The sequence below is a fragment of the Jaculus jaculus genome, chromosome 17 (genome assembly GCF_020740685.1).
Source record: "Jaculus jaculus isolate mJacJac1 chromosome 17, mJacJac1.mat.Y.cur, whole genome shotgun sequence".
NCBI lineage: Eukaryota > Metazoa > Chordata > Mammalia > Rodentia > Dipodidae > Jaculus > Jaculus jaculus.
The window spans coordinates 18,032,604-18,050,790 of record NC_059118.1 but is presented as its reverse complement, the minus strand read 5'-3'; the positions used below and the strand labels follow the sequence as shown (position 1 = coordinate 18,050,790).

The 18,187-nt window shown below is 52.0% G+C and overlaps 1 protein-coding gene across 2 annotated transcripts in view; it reads right to left on the bottom strand.

Moving 5' to 3' along the window:
• Positions 1–634: 634 nt before the first annotated feature.
• Positions 635–18,187, bottom strand: part of Bsn (bassoon presynaptic cytomatrix protein) — a 126,236-nt gene continuing 108,683 nt past the window's right edge. Inside the window, exons 6-12 of one of the 2 annotated variants that reach the window (XR_006633980.1) lie at positions 13,619–15,695; positions 12,514–13,313; positions 12,276–12,375; positions 11,186–11,317; positions 10,879–10,933; positions 10,459–10,551; positions 635–4,595 (exon numbers count right to left, since the gene is read on the bottom strand). Coding sequence is in view for 1 of the 2 variants with exons in the window: in XM_045136459.1 (XP_044992394.1) it covers positions 10,893–10,933; positions 11,186–11,317; positions 12,276–12,375; positions 12,514–13,313; positions 13,619–15,695 (3,150 nt within the window). In the remaining variant the exon portion in view is untranslated. The remainder of the gene's footprint in view (positions 4,596–10,458; positions 10,552–10,878; positions 10,934–11,185; positions 11,318–12,275; positions 12,376–12,513; positions 13,314–13,618; positions 15,696–18,187) is intronic. The other variant, XM_045136459.1, reaches the window with a different exon arrangement.

Sequence of the window (18,187 nt, the reverse complement as noted above, 5' to 3'; positions counted from 1 at the left end):
TTGGGAACAAGGTCCCAGAAAACCATGAGCAGCATGGAAAAACCTCTCTCTCAACAGCTGCCTATGCACTGAGTTTCAGGTGCAAGTTTAGAAACTATCTTTGGGTACTTTTTTTTTTTTTTTTTTGGCTTTTAGAGGTAGGGTTTCCCTTTAGTCAAGGCTGACCTGGATTCACTATGTAGTCTCAGGGTGGCCTCAAACTCATGGTTGGTCCTTCTACCTCTGCCTGGGATTAAAGGCATACACCACCACACCCGACTTTCTTTGGGTACTTTTGTGGAAGGCCCCTTGTCTTAACTGGTTTGACCGCAGCCCCAGTTGTGCCAGCACTTGTGAAACTTTGCCCTTTCATACTTTTCCCTTTAACTGTGGACAGTATAGTCACAAATGTGAAGATTTATTCCTTTGGCTAAGTCCTTCCACTTTATTTATTTGCATTTATTTATTTATTTTGGTCTTTCCAAGGTAGGGTCTCGCTCTAGCCTAGGCTGACCTGGAATTCACTCTGTAGTCTCAGGGTGGCCTTGAACTCATGGCGGGCCTCCCACCTCTGCCTCCTGAGTGCTGGGATTAAAGGCGTGTGCCACCACGCTTGGCTTCTTCCCACTTTAGAAACCATCCAAGAGACAGTCAATAGGTTGTTTATATCAAGTCCTTTTATTCTGATACCACAGAAATATCTTGTCACAACACAGGGGAGGGACACTGAAATACCACGAGTTCTCACAGAGCACAGGAGGACGGCACACAATTCACAAGGTCATGTGGAGGACTCGGATCATTGCACTTACAACTGTAAACTTGTTTGTTTGACTTTGTACAGCACTCTTCCCCCCTCAAATAAAGAAGGAGAGAAGGAAAGAGAGGGAAGGAGGAGGGAAGGAAAAGCAAAAACAAGACATGGAAGCTCGAGGGAAAGGTGTTGGGTGGCTACCACTCACTCTCCAGGGAGCTGCACTTGGAGAGAAGGAGCTGATGTGACCCCAGAGGCTGAATGAGGCACGCGCACTTGCATACACACACACACACACACACTCTCACACGCATGTACACGTGCATACACATACAATATCTCACGACTTCTATGGCTCTCCAGTGCCACCCCAGTGCATGTAGCAGCAGGGTGCTGGCACTCAGGGAGACAGAAATGGCAATCTCCAGGGAGTTTCAGTAGATTAGGTCTGTCCCTCTTACCCTGTTGGGAGTCCATAATGACAAGTATTTACAGCATGGGAAGGAAAAGGCCAATAGGGCAGGACTGTACTGTCATGGCAAAGGATCTGCCTGGAAAACCCCCTACAGGCTCCAGCAGACAGGCCAGTGCTGTGGCCCTCGCTGCCCTTTCACTGTGGGCACTGAGACCACCTGCTCTGCCCGGTGAGTAGGAAGGTGGTGGTAGAGGAGGGGCTGTCACTATAAAGTGAGTGCACTGGGGCCTTCAGTGGGCATTGGGGCCTCAAGGGCAGTACCACTGCTTGTAATGCCAGGGAGACGGAAATGGAGGAGGTCTGGATGGTAGCCAGGAGACCTCTTACCCACTGGGAGATGTGCCTGCTGCTAGCTGCTTCCTCCGACGGTGAATGCTGGTCCTCAGGCCTCTGCTCACAATCCTCCCAGGGTCACTGTTGTATCAATACAAGGGCCAGGAGACTCGTGACCCGGAGGGCCACTGATGCCATCCTCACTTAAGAGTTTTGGTCAGAGAGGAAATTTTGCTGAAAAGCTAATACTTAAGTGGAGCCTGTCAGAGGTCAATCTGCTGCATCTCCCTGATTGGCTCCTAGTTCTATCCCCTGGCGATCAGTGAAAAAGGTTCCTGCCTTGATCTCTGGCTATCTAGACACTTGACACATCCCATACACACTTGTTGCTGTGTGGCTCGACTTCCTAGGTGATGGCCTCCCTCAGCCCTTGCTCAGGTGACCTCATACAGCCCTGGCTTTGATCTCTGACATGAGGCAGCTGCGCCTATAACATGAGGAAGGCCAAATCCCAGGAGTCTAGGGTCCTAAGTTCAACACAGGTTTGCAGCTTCCCGTCCTACCCCCAGCTGCTAGAGGTCCCTCCCCCCTTAAAGAGATGTGTAGGCCGCATAGAAAAGCATGAGAAATGTGGACCCCTGAGAAATGCATGATACAAACCAGAGCACTCTGGAAGAAGGACAAGCATTGAAGGATCAGTCAGCCGCTGCCTGCCCCACTCCTGGTTCGTGAGGGAGCAGCTGATGACTGTGATAGACTTGGGCTTCAGAGAACAGGCTAGGTGGAGAAGGCAGATCCTGGAGGACAGGTGTGAAGAGGCTTACACAGGACCTTCAATAGGTTTTGCTACTGAGAAGCTTCCCAAGAGGCTCATCTTGAAGCTACCGTTTAGGTGAACAGTTGCTCAGATGTTCTTTTTTAGCCAAAGGCCACAAGTGCTCAAATTGGCCCAGCTCTTCCTGAGCATCCTCTGATCCGCTGTTCCAGCCCGGATCTCTAGACTCACAGTCCTCTGAGCCTCCCAGCCAAAGAAGAGGCAGAGCATGTTCAGTCAGTACCTTGGGGACCCTGGGACACAGCCAGGCTCTGCTCTTGGCCTCTGCCCCTCTTGAGCATAGACGCATCCCAGCTCTACCCTTGAGCAATGCCTCCACTGGGAAGGGACAGCCAGATGCTTCTGGCTTAAGGCTCGGGTAGGAAGGGAATATGACATACACATAGAAAAATCCTACGGCAAACCTTCAGAACTTCCATAAACATGCATCTTGTGTGAGCTCCTACTATTGTGTCTATTCCAAGGTTTTTTTGTTATTATTATTATTTTTTTAAAATCTTAATCTTGCACAGGTAAAACAAGGTGTGTGGGGCCTTGCTGCTTGCCCTGTGGCCTGGCCTACTCAGGGAAAAATTCTGGCAGGTCCTCACTAGCTTGTGCAGAAAAGTCAGCAAGAAGTGCTCCTAAAGGAGAGGGTTGGAGGCAAAAAGAACTCCAAGCAAGAGGGTTGAGCATTTAAAAATGGATGAAATCGTGCAAAAAGGCTGCGAGCTGTGCATGCTCCACTGCAAGACAGGCGGTGACTCACCTGGCAGCAGCGAGTCCTGCCACAGGTCAAACATGCCACAGACTGAGAATTTTATACACGCACACACACACACGTGCACGCACGCACACACACACACATACAAACACGTGGTGGGAGCTGGGGTTGGGTGGGGTGGTGATATGAGCTTATCTATCCAGTTTCTCAATTGCAACGTTTGCAATTAACTTCTTATATGTAACATGGAATTTATTAAATATTAACAGTTGTCTTTGAGGGTTTATATTTCATTGCATAGAACATTAGAGATGAGACTTGTGGCTGTGCCCAAGATGAAGGGAGGCCTCCAAGGCAAGAGCTTTGGGGACGAATGTAGCCTAGTCCACCAGGTGGATGGACAGTCATCCCCTCCCCCCTCCCCGCCTGCCCTGCCAACACACACACCCCAGGGCTCTCAGCCTTTCCCTTGGCTGGCAGAAGCCCTGGTCCCTCTGCTCTGAGCACACCCACTGGTGATGGCTTAAGAAGGACTGGAATTGCACAGTAAACAGAGGTGGGCTGAGGAGCCTCCCTGTACCTCGCCCTGGGGTTGTGCTCTTGGTGACCTGCTGCCCCCTATTGCTTCTAAGTCGACATTCTCCCTGTACTGGGCAGGGGCAGAGCAGAGAGGAAACCAAACCATCAGTCACAAGGTGGTGGTGGAGGGGAGAGGCAGGGGAGTGAGCAAAGAAAAGAGAGAAAGAAAAAAGAAAGAATGAACGAAAAATGTTCATGAGGTATACATGTAAATCAAACTGGAATGATTAAGGCTGTTCTTGAAATCAAAAGAAATCCCCAGGTGTACGGACGAGGAGCCGGCTGGTCCAGACAATGGCGGTGCTGCTGGGATGCTCATGATGGCTGGGGGATGGCTTTAAGATGGTGGCAGGCATGCCTAGCATGTTGCCACCCATGGGCTGGGAGAAGCCTCAGCCGGCGCCCACGCTGCTTTTCGGTGCTATGGCCTCTTATTTCAGCAGTGAGACAGTGTTAGGTCCTAATGTTTATAAAGTTCTCCCAAACCCATGCTGGCCACATGGAGATCTGCTCCAATGTCACCCAGCGGGCAGGGTGAAGGGGGCAGGGCTCTATGGCCACAGAGGGATCTGGGCCAGCTGGAATGTGAAGGAAACGGAGCCCAGGGCCCCCAGCCCTCAGTCAAAGCCCCTCTCCAAGGCTGTGGAAAAACTTCTGGCATCTTGGAGGGAGGGCAGTGTGAGCCCAAACTCTGTGTATAACGCACTGGAAGGCTGGCCGGCCATACCACAGAAAGGAGGCTGTGGGAAGAGCAGCTGACAGCCACAGTCGTGATGGGTTTCTGGTGAGGGCTCTTCTCCCAAGGACAGCTAACCTGAAGAAGGCAGAGTCTCTGGAAAGACAATCAAAGGCCCCCCAGGCCAGTGGTCCCACTTGTCCAACAGATGGTTCACCCAGGAAGCTGCTGTTAGAACACATCCTTTCCTCAGCCGAGGCCTGCCTGCTGCGGTCCACCTAGCATGAGTCTTTGGGCCAAGGGTTTGCCAGATTGTAGATGCTTGGGGGGAGGGTGGGGGAGGAAGGAAAGGAGAAAGAGGAAAGAAATACTTTGTTAAGAACCCTGGGTAGCTGCTTCCCATCCTCATATTCCTCTCAGACATTGTCATATGCCAGTAGCCAATCTCTCCCTCACCCAAAGTATCCCACACCATGGAAATATGATGAGATTGGTTTGAGGCAGGTTGGAAGACACAGAGAGAAGGACAGGAAAAAAGAACTAGGGGCTAAAGAGATGGCTTAGTGGTTAAGGCGCATGCCTGTGAAGCCTAAGGACCCAGGTTCTATTCTCCAGGTCCCACGTAAGCCAGACGCATATGGTGGCACATGTGTCTGGAGTTTGGTTGCAGTGGCTAGAGGCCCTGGCATGCCCATTCTCTCTCTCTCTCTCTCTAATAAATAAATAAATAAAAATAAATCTTAAAAAGAAGAAGAGGGCTGGAGAGATTGCTTAGCAATTAAGGCACATGCCTGTTAAGCCTAAGGACCCAGGTTCGATTCTCCAGGTCCCACATAAGCCAGATGCTCATAGTGGCGTGTCCAGTGATTAGATTAAAGGTGGGCGCCAATGTGCCTAGCAGGTTTCTTTTTACCTTTTGAGACAGGATCTGATTATTTTGCCCAGGGAAGTCCCAAAGTGATCCTCATACCTCACTCTCCAAAGTAATTGGGACTACAAGCAAGCATGTGCCACCATACATAGCCTGACATTTTTTTTTCACTGTGATAAAAGTCCCCTGTTGTGGTGATACATGCTTGTAGTCCCAAAAACCTGGGCAGCAAAGGCAGTAGGATTGTTGCAAATTTAAGGTTAGCTTGATCTGTATAAGTTTCAGGCTAGCCAGGGCTACAAACTAAGACTCAGTCTCAAAAAAAAAAGAGTGAAGGAGATGGAATTTTGTTTAAAATGTCAAGCATCGGGCTAGAGAGATGGCTTAGCAGTTAAGGCACTTGCCTGCAAAGCCTAATGACTGGGGATCAACTCCCCGGTGCTCATGTAAAGCCAGATGTACAAGGTGGCACATGCATCTGGAGTTCATTTACAGGGGTTGTCTATCTCTCTTCTATCTCTCTCTGCTTATGAATAAGCAAATATTAAAAAACAAGTTAGTTCATCTCTAAAAGAAACCAGGAGATCGCCACACACACCAGCTCTGACCCCTTGACTCAGGTGTTAGCCTAACGCTAGAACTTGAGGACGGTTTAACTACCACGCGCGTGGTCTCGGTGACCTACAGACTCTGTGGCAGGACCGGGACAAAGCCCATTTGTGTAGTCGCTCCCTCTCGTATAACAGTGCTCTGTCCTCAAGCCCAAAGTGGGCGCTGCCTTAGACCCGGGTCATGGGATGTCACCCTCTCCTAAGTATCACTTTCTGTTGTTTGCTTTTGCAAGGTAGGGTCTCTCTCTGGCCCAGGCTGACCTGGAATTCACTATACAGTCTTAGGCTGGCCTCGAACTCACTTCACTGCGATCCTCCTACCGCTGCTGGGATTAAAGGCGTGAGCCACCATGCCTGGCTCTAATGTTACTTCATTATTATTATTATTATTATTATTATTATGGTTTTCGAGGTAAGGTCTCACTCTAGCTCAGGCTGACCTAGAATTAACTACGTAGTCTCAGGGTGGCCTTAAACTCATGGTGATCCTCCTACCTCTGCCTCCCAAGTGCTGGGATTAAAGGTGTGTGCCACCACGCCTGGCTTTAAGTATTACTTCTGATTTTAAGTTTAAGTTTGTTCCAGGCATGCTCCAAGGAAACATCTAGCTGAGAGGGAAATTAGCAGAGTCCACTGTCCCAAGCAAAAGCAAGAAGGATATCGGGCTGCACTAAGGCTACTTTTTTTTTTTTTCCTTCAAATTTATTTATTTGACAAAGAGAGAGAGAAAGAGGGAGAGAGAGAGAATGGGCATGCCAGGGCCTCTCTCCACTGCAAATGAACTCCAGATGCATGTGCCACCACATGAATCTAGCTTATGTGGGCTCTGGGGGGTCGAACCTAGGTTCTTTAGCTTTGCAGGCAAGCACTTTAACTGCTAAACCATCTCTCCAGTCCACCTTTTTTTTTTTTTTTTTGAGGTAGGGTCTTGCTCTCTAGCCCAGGCTGACCTGGAATTCACTATGTAGTTTCAAGGTGGCTTTGAACTCACAGCAATCCACTGACATCTGCCTCCTGAGTGCTGGGATTAAAGGCATGTGCCACCACGCCTGGCTATGGCTACTTTAATTAGAATAAATTCAAGGCTCTTTCCTTTGGCCTACAAAGTCTAGCCCAGCTGGCTCCTCTTGCTCACATGGACTTTACCCCTGGCCACCTCTCCCCTTCACTAGCTTTAGCTGTGCTGGTCTTTTGCTTATCTCTGAAGCCTTCTAGTCTCATCTAGCGTCAGCATCCCTGCTGGGCACTGCTCCTTCATCTGGGAATATCCCATGGTAGATATTTCTCCACTCTGCTCCACTCCATTCCACACAACTCAGTTCTGACCAGTTTCTGTAAAGAAGACCAGAAACCCTGCTTCACTGGCTTCTTAACACTTACCACTTTCAGGTTACCTTCCCCCGCTGCGTGCACGCAAACATGTGTGTGTGTGTGTGTGGGTGGGTGGGTGTGGGTGTGTGGTGTATGTATATGCACTTGCGTATGTGGGGATGTGCATGCCCTGGGCACACACATGCAGACACCAGAGGAGAGCATTCCTGTGCCCTCTACCGCTCTTCTTTTGCCTTATTTCCTTGAGATGGAATCTCTTGCTGAACCTAGAGCCACTGATTCTTGGCATCCATCCTATGACCCGTGACAGCCCATAGCTGTGAGAGCACCGAGGAAGGGTTAGGATGGTGGAAAGATGATGGGACGAGGGACCTGCCTTCCCTTTGCTGGGAACTGCCCCAGTGACTCTTCTGTCCTCTGCCTTCCTCAGCACTGAGATTCCAGGCATCATGTGGCCATGCCTGGCTTTTTACATGGGCACTGAGAATCGAACTTAGGTCCTCATGCTTACACAGCAAGCTCTCTTGCCAATTGAGCCATTTCCTCAGTTATAGAAATCACCTTTTAAATTACATACTTATTTTTAATTAATTAATTAATTTAGGTTTTTCAAAATAGGGTCTCAACCTAGCCCAGGCTGACCTGGAATTCACTATGTAGTCTCAGGCTGGCCTTGAACTCACGCGATTCTCCTACCTCTGCCTCCCAAGTGCTGGTATTAAAGGTGTGCTCCACCATGCCCAGCTAGATGTTTCTTTTTTTATTTTTTATTTTATTTTATTTATTTATTTATTTTGTTTTTTGAGGTAGAGTCTCAATCTAGCAGAAGCTGACCTGGAATTCACTATGTAGTTTCAGGGTTGCCTTGAACTCACAGCGATCCACCTACCTCTGCCTCCCAAGTGCTGGGATTAAAGGCGTGAGCCACCATGTCTGGCTTTATTTTTTATTTTAGAGAGAGCAAGACAGAGAAAGAGACTCACAAAGACAGAGAGAATTGGCACACCAGGGCATTGGCCACTGCAATGGAACTCCAGACACTTGCACCACCTAGTGGGCATGTGCAGCCTTGTGCTTGCTCACCTTTGGGCCTCTGGCCCGAGTGGGATCTGGAAAGTTGAACATGGATAGGTCCTTAGGCTTCGCAAGCAAGCACCTTACCTGCTAAGCAATCTCTGCAGCACTCTTTTTTAAAAGCAGAATGGGCATGCCAATGCCTCCAACTGCTGCAAATGAACTCCAGACTCATGTACCACCTTGTGCATCTGGCTTACATGGGTCCTGAAGAATCGAACCTAGGTCCTTTGGCCTTGCAGGCAAGTGCCTTAACCACTAAGCTACCTCTCCAGCCCTAGGTGTTTTCTTTTTATTCTCTCTTGCCTTTAACAGACTGTTGACTTCAGAGGTAGTCTCAGGCTGGCCTTGAACTCACGTGATTCTCCTACCTCTGCCTCCCATGTGCTGGTATTAAAAGTGTGCTCTACCATGCCCAGCTAGATGTTTCTTTTTTTATTTTTTATTTTATTTTATTTTATTTTATTTATTTATTTTGTTTTTTTGAGGTAGAGTCTCAATCTAGCAGAAGCTGACCTGGAATTCACTATGTAGTTTCAGGGTTGCCCTTGGTTTTGCTTTCTGCTATACCCTCAGTGTCTGAAACAGGACCTGGCACATACTCGGGGCTTGACACATATTTGTTGAATAAGGTGGGTTGAAGACTGAGTCTTTCCAGGGTCCCAGGGCTCTGCGGACATTGGCGGCCCTTGGGACCCATACCCAGCACCTTCCCTCCCATAAGCTCGGCCTAGGCAAGGATACTTACTTGCTCCAGGGCTCCCCTGAAGTGACCTACTTGCTTACTGCTACAACCTGCCATGGCTCCTACATACATGCCTCCAGAGTCTTAGCTCTAGACTGGCGACGGAGGGGGGAAGAAGGGTCTCAGGGAGATGGGAGAATAACAGATGGTCTCTGGCTGGGCAGGGAGCCACAGCAACATCAGTATACTCTCCCCCAACCTTGGGTAAAACTTCCTTCCCCAGTCTCTATAGAGGCAGGGCCTGAGCCAGAGCAGGCTCCAGGAAGGGGCATCCCATCCTGCTTTGGCCACTGAAGCCCAAGCAGAGAGAAGGCTCCTACCTACCCTGAGCACTTCCAGCTACCTTTTCCCCAGGCTGACCTAGGCTGATGTGAGACTGCCTGGCTGCTGACTGCTTTTTCTTCTTCTTTTTAAAAATTTTATTATTTATTATTTTATTTTCTGTTTACTTATTTGAGTGAGAGAGACAGAGAAAGAGGCAGGCGGGCAGATAGATAGATAGATAGATAGATGATAGAGTGACAAATTGCACACAAAGGCCTCTAGCCATGGCAAATGAATTCCAGACACATGTGCCCCCTTGTACATCTGGTGTATGTGGGCCCTGGGAATCAAACTTTGGTCCTTTGGCTTTGCAGACAAGTGCCTTCACCACTAATCCATCTCTCCAGCCCCTTAAAAAAAATTTTTTTTTGTTTTTTTTCCAAGGTAGGGTTTACTCTAGCCCAGGCTGACCTGGAATTTACTATGTAGTCTCAGGGTAGCCTCAAACTCACAGTTCTCCTACTGCTGCCTCCCTAGTGCTGGCACTAAGGGAGTGCACCACCATACCAGGTTGACTGCTTTTTTTTTTTTTTTAATTGTTTTTATTTATGAGCGACAGACACAGAGAGAAAGACAGAGAGAGGGACAGAGAGAGAATGGGCGCGCCAGGGCTTCCAGCCTCTGCAAACGAACTCCAGACGCGTGCGCCCCCTTGTGCATCTGGCTAACGTGGGACCTGGGGAACCGAGCCTTGAACCGGGGTCCTTAGGCTTCACAGGCAAGCGCTTAACCGCTAAGCCATCTCTCCAGCCCTGCTTTTTTCTTAATGTCTCTTTCCTGCCTGCCTCACCACATATTCTGTTATTTCATCTTGTGGACCACAAGCTCAGCCTGTAAAGCCAACAGTGTCTTGACTTCATACCTAAAGCCACTAAACTCTGCAGGGTTTTGGGACTCCAGCAAAGACACTAGCACCAGGCATCAGAGAGGAAATGTTTCTCTTCTGCGCAGGAGCCGTGGGAGGTCCTGTCCCCTAGAACAACTCTGAAATCAGTGCTAGCATACAGACCTCGACTTGCAGTATAGTTGGCTTCGCTGGGCCCTTTCCCAAGGACACCATCTGACTCATCTACCACCGCCTGAGCCAGCGCATGAACCCTGCCTCTGAGGGGAGGAGGGCAGCTGCAGGGGCAATTAGAGCCAAAGAAAGCCCACCAAGGTCCTTCGCAGAACTGGGTTCTTCACCTATTCCTTGGACGTCCCCCGCCCCCTGCTCCTGACACTCACTGTTATACGCAGAGTCCAGAGCTGTGCCCAGGCTTTTGACTCCAGAGATTTTTCCACAGCAATGATATCATTTCTCTTCATCTCTTCAAGAGCCTATGGAGCATTTACAGAGGAAGGTTTGGAAGAAGCTGCACCAGGGGGCCTCGGCCCTGTGCTCTGTGAGAGCTCTGAAGGAGGACTGGGGTGGTGCAAAGATAACCGGATGTTGGCTCTGTCTTCCCTTTGCTGGGGACATCTGCTAAGCCCCGTATCAGACTCTGTATAGTGTCCTGGTTCTTTCCACTCCTCCTCCACACCATCTTGCAAAGAGTAGATTCAGCCCAGAGGACTCGCCCCTTGAGACTTTGAGAACCCTGCCCCCTGCCCTTAGTAACTCAGGCCTTTCCTGGGAAAGGCTAGGAATAGGTCATTTATACTCACCCTGCTGGGCACAATCACCAGAATGAAGAAAATTTTTTGCCAAAAGCAGAGACAGCTGTGGTACAGAAAGAGGAGAGGGACATTAGCAGTTTGGACCAGACCACCTCCTACAATGCCATTGGGCACAGTGAAGCCAAGCTCAGCCTGAGAGACTACCCAGTTAAGCCACTGGGATGCAACAGGTGGGCCCTTTGGCTGATCTGTATCCCAGTGCCTGGCCCTACAATCACCCTCCCTCTCTGGCCTCTACCAGAGTGGTGCCCTGGAGCAGCCACCAAGCCTGGATCCGGCCCCAAGCAGAGCATACCTTCCGTCAGCTTGCCGGCTTGCTCTGCTGCTCCACCAGGGAGGATCTTGGAAAGCACACTTTCCCCATCGGCCCCTGGCTGGCCAGCAGGAGCCCCTGGGGTCCCCCCAGGCCTAGCTCCAGTCTTCACACCTATGGGGAACAAGGCAACATCTATATTTTGGCCTGGCTGTGTAGGGGATGAGGAGGAGAGGAGCCAGGAGGGAATGTGAACACAAGTACCCAGCGAGGTTGAAGAGGGTGTGGCTAGAAGAGAGGAAGATAAGAACAGGAAGAGAAGTGGTGAGAGGAAGATGAAGAAAGGAGCTTAAAAGCCAGAAACGTGGTGACTCACGCCTTTGATCCCAGCATTTGGGAGGCAGAGGTAGTAGGATTGCTGTGAGTTTAAGGCCAGCCTGGGCTAGAGTGAGACCCTACCACAAAACAAAACAAAACAAAACAAAACAACACAACACACCATGGGATATATTTTATAATCATGGAAAATGTTAATAAAAATTAAAAAAAAAAACAACACAAAACTATCAAAGGGTTGCAGAGATGGCTTAGCAGTTAAGGCACTTGCCTGAAAAGCCAAAGAACTCAGGTTCGATCCCCCAGGACCCATGTGAAGCCACATACACAAGGTGGCGCATGCATCTGGAGTTCGTTTGCAATGGCTGGAGGCCCTAGTTCGCCCATTTTCTCCCTTTCTCTATCTGCCTCTCTCTCTCTCTCAAATAAACAAGTAAAAAAATTAAAAAAAAAACATAAAAAGGAGGAGGTTAAGGAAGGATAAAGGGAGAAAAAGGCAGAAGATAATCAGGGCAGAGGAGAGAAGGGAAGTAGAGGCAGGAGAGAGTAAGTAGCCATGGTCTGTCCTGTGCTCACCAGGCCTTCCGGGATCTCTGCCCAAAGCTCCTTGAGCCCTCCCAATCCAGGGCTGGTGGTCCCCACTGGCCCATTTTAACAACTGACTCATCTGCTAGGACATCTATGGACCACTAGGCACCATGTTGGGGATCAGTGAGGACGTGCAATAGGGAAGAGGCAGGGAGGGGATACAGATAAAAGTAGGGGGACTGGTCTGGGTATTGTGGGCATAGCTCACCTGCAGGTCCTGGTCCCGATGTTGGCTGGGTCTGAGGAGTCCTCCCCTGTTGGGGTGCTTTGACTGTTGGTTTAGAGCCATTTGCCTGTTCTGCCCGTGGCTGCAACACAGAACCTATAGCTGAGGCCCTGCCCATCCCTCCTGCCCACCCCCAGCCTGGAACAAAGGGGCTGGTCAAGCTTCAGTTGTGGCATCTGCCCTGAGGGGTGGGGAACCCAGGCACAGGAACCTCACTTACCAGTCCTGCTGGCTGAGGGCCTGGGGCTGTTGTGGGTCCTGCCTGAGGTTTCCCTGCTGGCTGGCTGGCAGCAGGAGCCGGGCCCCGGGAGGTTGGCTGGCTCTGCTGCTGCATCCGAGCCTGTGATGGGACCTGATGGGGAGGCTGCTGCCCAAGGCCTTGCTGTTGCTGCGGTTGCTGCTGCATCTGTGGCTGGCGTGATGCGGCCCCTGAGGGCATCTGCCGGGACGGCGGCGGCTGTGACGGCTGCGGCCCTGGAGCTGCTTGTCGACCTTGAGGCTGCTGCTGTGCCTGGGGATCTGGCTTTGGCTGCTGGGCAGCAGGACCAGAGTGGGCCTGCCGGGAGCCCTTCTTGCTGTCAGAGGCATGATGGTATGCTGATGGAGCACGGGATGGCTGTGTGTATTCAGCGGTGCTGGGGTACCCAGGCTGGCCCTTCTTTTGCATGGCAGGGGCAGGGCTGGACTGAGGGTGAGGCCGGGCCTCGTGGCGACCCAGGTCCCGAGCATGTGGTTTGGCGGCACGCCGACCGGGCTCCTCACCAGCATGGCGGCCCGAGTGCCTCCCGTGGTCACTGTGGTGCCGGTGTTCCTTGGCTGAGGTATGGCGGCCTGGGCCACCCTCATCATGAGGCCATAGGCCCTCCTCAGGAGGTTCATCGTAGTCGTGGTAGCTGTGCCTGGCAGGGCCTCGCTTCTGGGAGGAGGAGACTGCGTGGCCCCCATGGTGCCTGAACCGGTCAGAGCGGGCATCGCGGGGCTTATCAAACCAGTCTGTCTCCTCCTGGCCCAGGTGATACGCTTCAGAGACCAAAAACAGAACACCATCAACCCCTGGCTGCCCGCAGCGGAGTTCTAGCTGAAGCCATGCAAGGGAACCAGAGAGTGGGCACCACAGCCATAAGCAGATCACTAGGTCCCCAGCCCACCCTCCAACAACCAGGAAGCAGGGCTCAGGAAGAATAGGCAAGGACAGCCAGTAGCAGGGCCCACTGATGAGATGCCAAGCCAGACCTTTCTGGGAAATCTTGGGGGCCCAGGGCCCCACAGGCAGGCAGACCCCCAGGTGCTGGGCATCTGCAGAAATCACCCCCAGCTGCCATTACCTTCGCTGTCAGAAACCACGCAGTGGGAGTCATCCAGGATGTAGCCCTCCTCACGCTTATACGTGTGGGCCCGCGGTCCGTCCTTGACGTGCTCCTGGACGTCAGGCATGGAGTGGCTGGAGCAGAACTGTGGGCAGGAATCCCCAGGAGGGATACTTCCCCCTGCAGGGCGAGGCCGCCCCAAGGGGCTGACGGGGCTCTCCTCTTCAGAGGCCTGGCTTCTCATGGGGGGCCGGGCCCGGCCATGGGTCATGCTCAGGGACGAAGGCTTGGGGCCTGCTTTTTGGAGGCGCTCCACAGCCTCCCGTTCCCGTTCATACCCTTTGCTTCGGCTACTGAACTCGTGGCTCGATAGCTTCTCCCCACTGTATGCAGATGACACCCTGGACCGGCCGCTCCCGCCATACATGCGGTCGTCCTCCTCGGCCGCCTCCCGGCTGGACAAGCCATAGTATCTCTGCTGCTCATACACGTTCTTCTTGAGCCCATAGGTGATTTCATCCTGGAACTTCCTGCCCCGAGAGGCCAGGCTGCTGCTGACGGCGGGTGGCGGGTAGGAGGCTAGGTCTGACTCCACATCTTTAGCCTCTTCGATAGGTGAGAACTTGGAGATCTTTTGTTCTATGCCTTGCTTCCGGTGCTTACTGCGCTTTGAGGAGATGGCAGCTGGGGCCAGGCTCTTGGAAGGATGCTTGGGACCCACGGGCCCTGGACCGTACTTTTCTGCTCGGGCCCCATGTCTGTAGTCGCTATCACTGTAATAGTGGCTGCTGGCTGGTCGGCCATTGCCCTCCATGCTTCGGTGATGGCCAGCCTTCATTCGGGGGTCGTAGGAGTCCTCCTCTGATTCTTCCTCCCCTCTGCCATAGCAGCAGGGCAGTGTGGACCCCTCATGCATGCCTGGCTCTGCAGGCTCTTTCCCAGGGCGTCCACTGCTGCCCGGCCCCAAAGACTCCAGCCGCTGGCTATCAGGGGCAGCGGGGGCGCTGTCCTTGGTCAGCTCGCTGATGTCATCAATCATCACATAGTTCCGAGGAACGTTCTGCTCCAGACTGGTATAGTGGGAGTCAGCAGGGTAGGTGGGGGCTGGGCTGTGGCTCACACTGCTCCGGTCACTGCTCCGAGGAGGTTCGGGAGCCTTGCCCTGCTCATAGCTGCTACTCACTGCTGGACCACTGTAGCTGGTTTCAGAGGAGGCTGAAGACATGGTCACGCCTGGGCTGGCAATCACCTCATAGTTGGTTGGGACCTTCTGCTCCAAGTCAGCTAGCGATGTCTGACGTGGCTTCTGGTAAGGGGCACGACTGTCAGCTTGAACTGGATAAAGGGTGCTCTGTGTGGTTGGCATGGGTGTTTGGGCTGCATAGTGGCCTGTGGATTGGAAAGACTGTTGGTTTGGCAGGGCAGGCTCAGCTGGGTAACTGGTGCCAGGAGGAAAGGCAGGTGCTGGATACGTGCTGGGGCCAGCATAGGTGGGTGCCTGGTGGGCTGGAAATCCATTCTGAGTTGGCCCACTACTGCTGACAGTGTATTGTGGGGCCGGCGGCGGGAACCGGGGCTGCTGGTAGGCAGTGGGAGCAGAGGGGGTGGCAGGCACAGCAGCAGTGGCGGGGAAGTCCACATATTGGGCAGCAGGTGTGGCACAACCCTGGAGCCGCAGCTGGTTGAGCTCACTGTCTGACAGATAGTCTCGATGCTCACCAAGGCCACGTAAAGGTGGGTACTCACGGCCACCCCGGTCTTTGGCCAAAGACTCTTTGCGCTGGGTGATGCCCAGCTCTAGGTACTTGAGCTTGGCATCGATCTCCTTCTCCTCCTCGTCCAGCTCCGCCTGCTTCTTGCGCAGCTTGGTGGACTCGTGTTCCACCAGCCGCAGGTCCCGGTCCAGCTCCCGGAGTAGGCTGGCCTTGGTAGCAGGGACGGTGGTGGACCCCTGCAGCCCTCGCTGCAGCAGACTGGCTGCATACAGCTGAGAGGGGGCTTGGCCAGCCAGGGGAAGGTGAGCCTCCTCTGGAGGCGGGCTGGGCAGTGTCCGCTTCACCTTGCGGACGAGGCCATTGGGTGGCAGCGCCGACACCTGAGACAGAGGGAAGGGTGGGCAGCACTGAGACCCAAGGTGTGGGTGACTTTGGCGGGGCATGGGATGGAAGAAACTCAGGCCTGGAGGTTCTTCAGGGCAGGAGCTGGGTTATAGATACACTTTTGGTACGCTGACTTACCAGGAGTCTCAAGGTCTACCCTGCCCACCCACTAGCCTTGGTGTATGGGCCATGAAGGGACCATTTTGTAGCCCTTTCTAGAGCTCTGGGAAGCACATGGGTGAAGAGGGACAAACTGCTTTGTGTGTTGAGAGGTCCTATATAAAATTAGTAGGCTTGTCTCCTACTGAGGTAAGAAGACAAGTTTGGCTTGGAATTTGGGACCTAGCAGTTGGTTGAGCCTGAGGCCACTGGAAAGTATGGATAGGAGGAGTGTAATGGAGGGTCCTGTGCCCGTCAGTTTCCTTTAAGACTAGGGTCACAGGGAGGGGCTCATGCTAACTGGTGTCAGTAATAGGCTCAGAGTCTTAATGCGTCCTGCATCACTGTTCTCTAAAGCGGTATGCTTCTCAGCTGCCTGCCCACCCTCCTCCTTTAGTAGCCCTACACTGCCTTCTGCCAAACCCTCTGTGCTGTGCTCTTGGTCTAGCTCCAGTTCCCTCCCCATCCCTCTATCTGCCTGCTCCCCGGAGCCATCAGCCAGACTCCCATTCCTCTCTAAGCGTTTCTCCATCTAGCGGCACAGCTTCCTGCAGAAGGTGCCTTATCAGTGCTCTCCAAGGCGCCCTCCTCGCTTCCAGTGCTCTGTGTTGCCTGAAAGCCCGTGCTGATGGAATGTTCACCCTGGGTCTTCTCTTTACCTCCAGCTCCTAACCTACCAATAATGCCCTGCACCTAGAAATCCACAAACCATATCTGGGACTGACACTAGAATTCTTATTTTTTACCTTGACAAGTAACTGCATACAAATTCTCATTCTTGGGACTGGAGAGATTGCTTAGTGATTAAGGTGTTTGCCTGCAAAGCCAAAGGATCCGGGTTCAACTCTCCAGAACCCACATAAACCAGATGCACAAGGGGGCGCATATGCCTGGAGCTTGTCTGCAGTGGCTGGAAGCTATGTTGTGCCCATTCTCTCCCTCTCTCTCTCTCTCTCAACTAAATCAAATATTTTAAAATTGTCGTTCTTTTTTTTATTTTTTAAAGGTAGGGTCTCACTCTAGCTCAGGCTGACCTGGAATTCACTATGTAGTCTCAGGGTGGCCTTGAACTCATAGTGATCCTCCCACCTCTGCCTCCTGAGTGCTGGGATTAAAGGCGTGCGCCACCACACCCGACTCAAAAATTCTCATTCTTATCATATGTCATAAAGAAAATGATGGTGTGCCCCCAACACTTAGAAAAACAGTAGGTCTTTAGTGGAATAACATGTAGTCTCAGGCTGGCCTTGAACTCACGGTGATCCTCCTACCTCTGCCTCCCGAGTGCTGGGATTAAAGGTGTGCACCACCACTCACTGTCTTTTATTTTGGCCACATACCCTGGGTACTCATCACAGCCTGGCCCCACATGGCCAGCTCATGAGGACAGACCTATGCCTGGAGTCAGAACCACCTTGCTTCTCTGACCTGCCCTCCCTGTTGGCTCAGTCTCCTGACTGCATAGTAAGTCCTTTCACTACCCACCTCCACAGCCATCACCTCTACAATCCCACGTCAAGGCTCTACTTTTCTCTCTTGGCACACATAGAGAAAATGAGCAAATATACCTCAAATGCTTTTGGTTCTTACTGCCTCTCACCAGGGCCTCCTCCTTCTGCCCATCAGCCCACAACGTACCCTGGAAACTCTAAAATGTGCACCTCGTTCTGTCTCATCTGCCTAAAAACTTCCAGAGCCTCAGGAAAAGCCAACTGTCTTTAACCTTGCACTCAAAATCCTTGGCATTAGGCCTTTACAATATCCTTAGCTTCCTACAAGTGCACCCCCAGGTACCCAGGCTACCTCTCACAATCCCCGTACATCAATGATAGCTAAAGCCTGTATCTAGGGGAGCAGACACGTGTGTAAGGAGGGTTCCTGAGAGGAAGTGGGGCAGGGAACAAACAAATGAGACACAGAACACACTGCAGCCTTCTGGAATGAGCCTTGAGAGCTAAGCCATGTGGTTTGGGCTTGCTGTGGGGCACTGAAGCCCAGCTGGGGTTTGGCAGTGAGGAACAGGTTTAGCCTGAACCATGTTACTGGAAGTTCAGATCATATCCATAAGGCTTGGTGTGGAAAATGCCCAGACTGGAGGTGAGAGCTGAGGAGGTCTGAAAAGAAGTGACAGGGCTAGACTGGGTGTATGGGTGTTGAAGATGCAGAGACTGAGGTTCCAGGAAGGGTGCCTGGATGGGTGGCTGTGGGGGCCCATGTGTGTATGTCTTTGCCCAGGCTGGCCTTGCTGGGCTGTGGGCTCTCTCAGATGTGTGCACTGAGGACCCTTATTCCTTGACTCCTTCCCCTGGGCCTCTGGAGTCAGAGATGA